At 35.1% G+C, this 10,369-nt stretch overlaps 1 protein-coding gene across 1 annotated transcript; it reads left to right on the top strand.

Annotated features, from left to right (window-relative positions):
- Positions 1-662: 662 nt before the first annotated feature.
- LOC140164274 (galactose-3-O-sulfotransferase 2-like) lies at positions 663-10,292 on the top strand. Its single transcript, XM_072187543.1, has 2 exons — positions 663-1,089; positions 8,896-10,292. Exons 1-2 carry the CDS (start codon positions 1,004-1,006, stop codon positions 10,112-10,114), a joined length of 1,305 nt encoding a protein of 434 aa, XP_072043644.1. The 5' UTR covers positions 663-1,003; the 3' UTR covers positions 10,115-10,292.
- The last annotated feature ends 77 nt before the right edge of the window (positions 10,293-10,369 follow it).

The following is a 10,369-nucleotide window of genomic DNA, read 5'->3' as shown; positions in this document are numbered from 1 at the left end:
CATTTTAACCGAAAAAACACCAGTTTGGGGCCAAAATAGTGTACAAAAAATGCAAAATTTTGCGCGCTTTTCCTTATGAATCTGCAGGTGCGCCGCTAGAGCATTGATTTGAGGCACTATTCAGTAATGCATGTGCCACTCCCGGGCTGCCACTCTCGTTTTCTTTTTATACTGTTCATTATGATTTTAAGGGAGCCGACGGTCACTTTTGCTTGGACGTGACTTTTTTCTCGGCCTTTTCTTTTTGGGAAAGGCGGGTCCAACTTGTTCCCCCTCCTCGTCCCCATCGCCCCACCCAAAAAAAATTATTGCAAGAACCATTTAATATTTATGCCAGTGTGCTAGTGGGAGTGAAGGTTTTGACAGAAAAAATACAAAAAAATCGTATTCCACCCTTGTTTTCACATTTTTCTCCATTTAAAAATTAACATTTCCCTCTCATGGTTCAAGTAAAGAAATTCTGCCCCCCCCCCCCAAAAAAATCGGATTCCCCCTTAAAACTCCGACTCATCCCCTGGGATGGCGTAAATATTGAACGGTCCCTAATCGATTTTGTCCTGAGAAATATCTCTGTGGTTTATATATTGATAATATTACGTAACTTCAGTGACGTAACAATGCATGACTATTGACTTGTTACATCATTTACATGTCATTCATGGCAAAACATTCGACGTCTGTTCACTGTGTTAAGCAACTGGACGAGATATATCGGCCTAAATGACACGGATTGTTTATACTGCAGAGGAAATCTTCTCCTGTAAGTGAACTCGGACTGAAGACCATTGATCAGTCCGAAGTCCACATTTAGATTAATTAACATGACTATGACTGAAACAACTCGATTCCATGTTAATGCAATAATGTAAACATATCCAAAGCTGTAAAACATGGAGATGGAGGTGGCCGAATGGTATGGTCGAGTAGTTGCTACAAGCTGCTAGAGATTGTTATTATTTGCTAACATATTCATGTAGGCCTATAGTAAAACTAAGTCTCCAGAATGGCAATTAGTTTAAGGAACACAGTAATATGTGTGCTGATTGTAGCATTTATTCTGTTGGCTACATTACAAACAACGGACATTGGGTAAGTATAAAAATACATTTATTGTCAAACATTTGAGTAAACATCGTTTTGCCTTGTAATTTAAATTTTTAAACAAACCTTTGTAAATCATGTTGTCAATTATTGCACTGAAGAGTCAGAACCTGACACGAGAAGCAATGATGGGGTATAATTGCTCCAATGATGGTGACAGTTTTCCTGTTTATTTTCCATAAATTTTGGTAATTTTATGAAAAAATATTGCAATGTAATCGAATGATGATTAGACTGGTGGTAAGGATATGTATAGCTAGAGAAGATGTTGTTCCAGTACATGAGTAGGCCTAACTAGCTGTAACTGTAACCACTAAGCATGGAAGTACTTCCATATGGCCGGGACTTCCATGTTTAACATTATGACATTATTGACAGGCCAGTAAATGTCAGTATGTTAAAAGACATAGAGGTATGCTGAAAGGTCTAGAGAAGATGTAGCTTACCATCATCACACCCGGCAAATTACTAACTCTCTATCTATTGGCACATGAAAGTCTTCTTTTGTACACAATTATTGCGAATTTGTGATAACTACGGTATCTTGTTTTGATTTTCGGAGTTGTGCATATTAAATAATGATACGTGATACAAATAGGGCCTAAAATAAAGCCAAGTAAAAATAAAAACATGTTTAGCGCCGTCCTGTTGTTTTGAAAAAAGGGAAGGAGGAGGGGCTTTTTTATGAAACTGCTCTAAATAGGCCTACCCATGTGTATTCGGTGTCGAGAATGATATCAGAAAATGAGGAGGATACACTTTGTTGTTTTGGAAGGTAAGTTCCTCCAGTGCTCACAAAACTCTTCTGAAATGTATCTTCTAAATACATTTGCAAGGTTATACATACAAAATGTCAACTTCTCAAACATCTTTTGAGAAGAAATACAAATTTACAAAATGAAAAAAAAAAGACAAATCTCCAAAAAAGGAGGAGGGTGGGGACGCTAAACTATATATCTTTTGTTTATTAAATGAGCTCTATGGAAGATGGTCATATTAAACATGTTAAATCAAATCAATACGAATTACGATTACATGAGATAATTGGATTACATCATCAGTGAATTTTAATGTGAACCGACGTCCATTGCATGATGAGGTCCTGCATGGACTCCCGTCCATATTACAGGGCGAGTCAAAAAAGTGCAATAATTAAAAGAATCCCTCTTTATTTTATAACCAGGTTGAACTTTTCGCCAGCCCATCGGGCTGGTACCTATTCTGGGATGGTGTTTGTATGCTCAAGAGATTAATTTTTATTGGTATTGGAATGTCTTTTGTTTAAAACTTTTTGTGGTTGAATTTTTTTTAAATATTTTAATTCGATTTGTAAGGAAAAGTAAGTATGTTTTGCCGTTTCAACGAACGAAAACGAGTGAGTATTACCAAAGTTATGTTTGAACTAATTATGACTTTAAAAGTTCTAGGTATAGGCCTAAATGTAACAATAATAGTTAATATATAGCATCATATGGTCAGCAGAAGAAAATCTGACATCACCTATGATGTCATATCAGTGTCCTTGACCGGGGTCCTTACTCCTTGACCACTGAACAGCGTGATATCATGTTGATAACAGATCTATAGAATCAAAATCTTCATCATATCCCGGATCATATCACAGATTCTCAACAATCTGTGATCATATGGACCATATTGATGTGAAAGTAGTTATCTATCATATCCTGTGTCGTTTTATGGATAAAAATGACTCAAAATGTTATTGATGAAATGGTTGCTATCATAAACATCAGTTTTGTCTTTTCAACAGGAAAAATCCGATGCAAAATAAAGTTTTTAGGGCCTACAACCTACGAAAAAAGTCCTTGGAACGCTTGGCACACTCTGTCGAAATTACGTGCAAAATTTCTTGTGATCATGGAAATGACTTATATAGTGTTTGGGAACAAACATGACATCTACAACAATGATCTACCTTCCCTCTCCCCATCAATCAATGTTGGAACACATTGAGAAGCCGCTGAAGACATTGGCATTTCTCAACATTGAACGGGGGAGAGGGGGTGACAGTTTTCCGTTATTTACACGCAAGCGTTCCAAGACATTTTTCGTTGGTTGTGGCTATAATATGGGCATAATTTATGCATATAGGCCTATAGTATTGAACAATGTACCCCATTTGACATGCACTTATAGATAAATAAATTGTCTTACTTTATTAATTTAATAACTTCTTTATTATAAATAAAATGACACATAACTAGTTGATTCATAAAATTACATTCAACAAAATGATTGAAGAGAAAACCCACAAGGCACTAGGCAGACTGTTATAGAATGGAGTAGGTAAGATGCCATGTCCATAGCTTCGCAGGAGTTTCCGACTAGCAATCAACATGATCAGCACATTCAGAAAAACACAGTTTAAGAGTGAAGATTGTAGTGAGTAACCAGTCCTTTATAAATGTGCTGGCCACTATCTATTATAATATAGTAGGCTTAAACTATACATTGCGAATTAATTAAGTTATTTTAAAATAAAATGTACATGTAAGTTAACTCAAACCGGCAGTGTATTTGTGAAGTGGTATATCGAAAGCAGTGAAATCGGACATTCCTAAGCGAAGATATTGAGTTCGTAAGTTCTGGTATTACAAAATTGGAAATTGAGATATCGTGGGTAAAAAGCTGAAAAGACAAAAAAAAACAACAACAACAAAAAAACAAAACAAAAAACAGACCAGAACAATTTGGAGTAATGAATTAAAAGAGTTGACATGAGATTAGGAATTAATGTTTTCTGCTGTTTGAGTGTGCATGTTCTCCTCATCGTTGATGGTTTGGTGGACTGTCATGTAGATGTAAGCGTGATCCTAAAAATGCCTTTCACATTGACCAAAACTAATTACAAGACCTCTTCTACATTGAGGCTGGCTTTCCCTTTTAAGGTTATTAATTATTTTAAACTGTTGTGATTTGGTAGTTTACAGCATCGTACGAATGGCAGTCAGCTTTGGCAAAAACTGCATTGCTCAATTCATAGCGAGCGTGTAGAAGAATTAAAATATCACAGATACACTTTTATAGGTGCTGCGGTTCTTGAGTTACGTTGTAAAGAGGGCTGAAACAACAACACTTTTGTAAAACGTACATAACTCATTAACAACAATAAATTAAGCAAGTTTGCAAAGTATATGATTTGTAGAATGAACTTTTGCAAAACATCAAGGCATTAATTTTCAATAATATATTGATATAGATAATGAAAATCGATTTTTAGGTTGCTTCGACCAACAATACCTCGTCTACCCTTAAAGGGAATTTTTATTTAAGTTTTATAACGTTATGACCATGCATGGTATATCCATTGGTGACATTGTATGAAAAATGAAGTAATTATTATTTACCGTTCTGTTTTATAACACATTTTAATAGCGACACCCCCATTTTAATTTTTGTCGACAAGACATCTAAATGTTGAATGTCAACACACGCTATGTGTAAGGTATATTTGGAACAACTGCTATTTTCTTAACCTCATTGGCACTAAAGAAGTACATGTAGAACGGAGGACCCAAAGTTTTATTGTCCCTGGTCTTGGTTAAGTATAAGAAACATTACTTTGTTGTTATTTTCACATTTACTTTTTCATTAAAATGTCCATTCTAAATAAAATTAAAAGAAACATACAAATTTGTGGGCTACACAGGTACAAGATTAAATAAAGTTCATCAATGAAAATCATATCAATGCAAAGTAGGAGTAATGTTCTAACTAGTAACCAGTTTTTAATAACTCAACATCTATAGTTAATATGTTATAATTAAAAAAAACCAAAATGGTAGAAAATGATGGGGTAATGCCGGACACGGGGACAAGTGTGGACAAATTTTTTAATAATATATTGACCAACAATACCTCGTCTACCCTAAAACATGTTAAAGTATCACATCTGGAGCAATTTCCATATATGGTCATCATAAGGCATGTATACATGAATAGGCCTATCGATGAAAGTAGGCCTATATCGCAGCTCGGATGATTGCAAATTGGATACTTTGCGCACACTGCACATGTATAGCTCTACTGAACGTTACTTTCTCAACATAAAGTCTGCTTGATATGATAAAAGTATATTTAACACCAATATAATCAGTAGAAAGCTACTTTGTCAACAACAATATCAAGCAGTATATAGATAGCTACTTCATCAATACCAATATCAGCAGTAGATCTACTTCATCAACACCACTATCAGCAGTAGATAGCTACTTCATCAACACCAATTTCAGCAGTAGATAGCTACTTCATCAACACAAATATCAGCAGTAGATAGCTATTTTGTCAACACCAATATCAGCAGTAGATAGCTACTTTGTCAACACCAATATCAGCAGTAGATAGCTACTTGATCAATATCAATATCAGCAGTAGATAGCTACTTGATCAATACCAGTATCAGCAGTAGATAGCTACTTCATCAATACTAATATCAACAATAGATAGTTTCTTCATCAATATCTATATCAGCAGCAGATAGCTACTTCATCAATACCAATATCAGCAGTAGATAGCTACTTCATCAATATCAATATCAGCAGTAGATAGCTATTTGATCAATACCAGTATCAGCAGTAGATAGCTGCTTCATCAATACCAATATCAGCAATAGATAGCTACTTCATCAATACCAATATCAGCAGTAGATAGCTACTTCATCAATATCAATATCAGTAGTAGATAGCTACTTAATCAATACCAATATCAGCACTAGATAGCTACTTAATTAAAACCAATATCATCAGTAGATTTCTACTTGATCAATACCAGTATCAACAGTAGATAGGTACATCATCAACACCCGCATCAACAGTAGATAGCTACTTCATCAATACTAATATCAGCAGTAGATAGCTGCTTCATCAATATTAATATCAGCAGTAGATAGTTACTTCGTCAATATCGATATCAGAAGTAGATATCTGCTTCCAAAATATCAATATCAGTAATAGATAGATGCTTCATCAATACCAATATCAGCAGTAGGTAGTTACTTCATTGATATCGATATCAGCAGTAGGTAGATATACTTCATTAATATCCAGGGTGCGTGCGTGCAGAACTTTGAAAAGCCAAAAAGTACTTGAAATCAAATTCCTTTTTATAAAGTCCTTGAAAGTCCTGGAATATTTTGAAAAGTCCTTAAAATTCTTGGCAAGTCCTTGAAATATTAATGTGCATGCACCATCCCAAAGTTAAATATCCCAGAGAAAATTATGTTGGAAAATATCTTGTAGGCCTATATTTATTTCATTTTACGTGCATGCACATTAATATTTTTTATTAACCATCTAACTGATATGTCTTCTGAAGGTATTAAGTTCACTATTTAGCTCTGTTGGTGCAAAAGAATAAGCCTACAAGATGGTTTCCGACATCGTTTCCAGTCTTTCGGATGGTGCATGTATATTAATTTAGTTTACTTTTCAACTCTATTGGTTCAAAAAAATAAGATGATTTCCGTCATTGTTTTTCTGACTTTAGGATGATGCATGGACATTACAAAAATTACAGACCTGCAAAATGGTTGTCGAAATAATTTTCTTTTAACTTTTAGATGGTTCATGCACATTAATATTTTTATTAAACCATATAACCGCTACACATACACTGTAAAAAATTGCCGTAAATTAACGGACGCCCGTATTTCGAATTCCCCGTAATTTTACGGGAACAAGCCGTAATAAAAACACCTTTTTTGTGATTAGAACCACCTACCTACCTCCACACCTAGTCACACATCTACATGTAACACTACAAGCGCATGTGTATCACTAACTCCCACTTAATCCTGCTTAAACACACTGAAAGTAAAATTTAAATTAAAACCAATATCATCAGTAGATTTCTACTTGATCAATACCAGTATCAACAGTAGATAGGTACATCATCAACACCCGCATCAACAGTAGATAGCTACTTCATCAATACTAATATCAGCAGTAGATAGCTGCTTCATCAATATTAATATCAGCAGTAGATAGTTACTTCGTCAATATCGATATCAGAAGTAGATATCTGCTTCCAAAATATCAATATCAGTAATAGATAGATGCTTCATCAATACCAATATCAGCAGTAGGTAGTTACTTCATTGATATCGATATCAGCAGTAGGTAGATATACTTCATTAATATCCAGGGTGCGTGCGTGCAGAACCTTGAAAAGCCAAAAAAGTACTTGAAATCAAATTCCTTTTTATAAAGTCCTTGAAAGTCCTGGAATATTTTGAAAAGTCCTTAAAATTCTTGGCAAGTCCTTGAAATATTAATGTGCATGCACCATCCCAAAGTTAAATATCCCAGAGAAAATTATGTTGGAAAATATCTTGTAGGCCTATATTTATTTCATTTTACGTGCAGTGCACATTAATATTTTTTATTAACCATCTAACTGATATGTCTTCTGAAGGTATTAAGTTAACTATTTAGCTCTGTTGGTGCAAAAGAATAAGCCTATGGTTTCCGACATCGTTTCCAGTCTTTCGGATGGTGCATGTATATTAATTTAGTTTACTTTTCAACTCTATTGGTGCAAAAGAATAAGATGATTTCCGTCATTGTTTTTCTGACTTTAGGATGATGCATGGACATTAAAAAAATTACAGCCCTACAAAATGGTTTTCGAAATTATTTTCTTTTAACTTTCAGATGGTTCATGCACATTAATATTTTTATTAAACCATATAACCGCTACACATACACTGTAAAAAATTGCCGTAAATTAACGGACGCTCGTATTTCGAATTCCCCGTAATTTTACGGGAACAAGCCGTAATAAAAACACCTTTTTTTGTGATTAGAACCACCTACCTACCTCCACACCTAGCCACACATCTACATGTAATACTACAAGCCCATGTGTATCACTAACTCCCACTTAATCCTGCTTAAACACACTGAAAGTAAAATTTAAATTCCGTAATTTTACTGGTCCCCGGAAAAGTACGAAGAAACCGGTTATCCCGTAAAGACAACAAATTACGTTGTTTCAGTCCTCTTTACAACATAACTCAAGAACCACAGGACCTACAAAACTATATCTATGATAATTAAATTCTTCAAAGCTCACTACCATTCGCAAGATGCTGTGAACTACCAAATCGCAACAGTTTAAAATAGTTGCTAACCTTAAATAAGATTACTAAAAGTATGTTAAAGAACGTTTTGAAAAATGTTTTAAGAACTTTGGATTAGCATGTGTCCCTCACGGACCAACCTGGGTAAACAAACACACAAACAAACAAACAAATAAACTATACTGCGCACAAACACTGATAATGTACACGTAGCCTATTCATAAAGACGAATTTCATAGTTCTAGTCCAATAAAACAGTATACAAATATATACTGCCTTCATTCGCCCCGAAGGAAAATAGTACTATTGATCTTAGCGAGGGACCATAGTTTTAACCAGAACCTCTCATGGCAGTATATATTTGTATACTGTGGACGTTTCGAAATCTGTCAGATTTCTTTATCAACACTGATGTTGTTGTGACGACCTCGTTGTTGCTTAGCAACTTGGTTGCCAGTTGGTTTCTTCAGGAGATCGTCAAATACAAAATCAGTGTTGATAAAGAAATCTGACAGATTTCGAAACGTCCACAGTAGGCCTAAGTGCTGTTTTATTGGACTAGAACTATGAAATTCGTCTTTATTTTCAATAACAGTCCTGAAGAACATGTTCAGTAATGTACACGTATTCGTATTGCATGTGTTGACTAGTGGAAGTTGTGTCATAAAGTTTTTCGTTTTTTTTATATTTTACAGGAATAGATCGTCAAATAGTAGGAACGCCAACATAGAGCCATCAACTTCATCATCTGCAACATCCACCTCATTTTCACAATGTACACATCCTGTGCACAAACTGATCTTCATTAAAACACACAAGACGGGCAGTTCCACCATTGCTACAACTCTGGCGCGTTACGCGGATGAGAAAGGGCTAAAACTTGCCACGCCAATTTGGACTCATATATTCCATGAAACTAAATCATTTAGTCACAACATGGTGTTATCATTCGGTGATATGGGACACTTCGATATACTTACTAGTCATGCGCGATATAATCGAAAAGAGATGGACATGGTGATATCGAACCCGAAATATATCACGATAATCCGAAATCCGGTTAAACAATTGGAATCGGCGTATAGCTATTATTCAATGGCGAAACATATCGGGATACAAACCGACGGGGATCACGAATTACAAGCTTTTCTTAAACAACCACGATATTTTTTCGACAACTATGACTATTTTATGAAAGTGCAATCTTGGAATGGACAGATTTTTGACCTTGGATTAGAACACGCCGATCATTTAAATCAGACTCTTGTGAGAAGGAAAATCCAACAAATAGACGCAGAGTTTGATCTTGTTATGATCAACGAATATTTTGACGAATCTTTAGTACTGCTACGTAAACAGTTTTGTTGGGATTGGGAGGATATCGTGTATATATCAAAAGGCGTGAGAAAAACAACTTTACGACATAAAATCAGGCCAGAATTGGCGGCCAAAATTCAACAGTTGAACTCCGCCGATGTACAACTTTATGACCATTTCAACAGAACCTTTTGGGGGAGAGTTGCCCAATATGGACCTAATTTTAACAAAGATGTGTTGTATTTTAAAGAAGTAAGAGAGGAAATAACGTCTAGATGCTTAGATATGAATTCTCACAGTAATCCTGCATATGATAAGCGAGTTGAAAACCACAAACTCAAACCAAACGCGCCAAAATATTGCAAGAATATGATCTCGGGAACAATGCAGTATGTTAATTGGATGAAATTTATGTATGTATTTCACCGTGTGCTTTTACCGTTGACATTGGTTTGTTTGGGGTGTGTGTTCATGTTATTTTTATACAGACGATTTAGACGCGGGAATGGCGATCAATATAGACTATTGGATTTGGACACCACAAATTTAGGTTCGGATAAGACGGTGCTACCAATATACAGTAAGCAAAATAATTAAGGTAGTAGTTGTGTTCACCCCTCTATATTCTAAACAAAGACAAATGTGTCAAAATTAAAACAAGCAGCCGATGCCTGTACTTTTTAGCTCTGATTTAAGGGAAGGGGTATGAACGTTTGGACAGTATTTATTTTGGGACATTAGAGCACATCAGACATATCAATTGCATTCTGAATACGAAGAATGTCCTTCTGATATCAAATAATTTTGATTTTTGAAATTCACAAATGTAATACACATTTTATGGCAAATCAT

The sequence above is a fragment of the Amphiura filiformis genome, chromosome 11 (assembly GCF_039555335.1).
Source record: "Amphiura filiformis chromosome 11, Afil_fr2py, whole genome shotgun sequence".
NCBI lineage: Eukaryota > Metazoa > Echinodermata > Ophiuroidea > Amphilepidida > Amphiuridae > Amphiura > Amphiura filiformis.
Note: the sequence above shows the minus strand (reverse complement) of the source record. Positions and strands in the feature narration are given on the sequence as shown.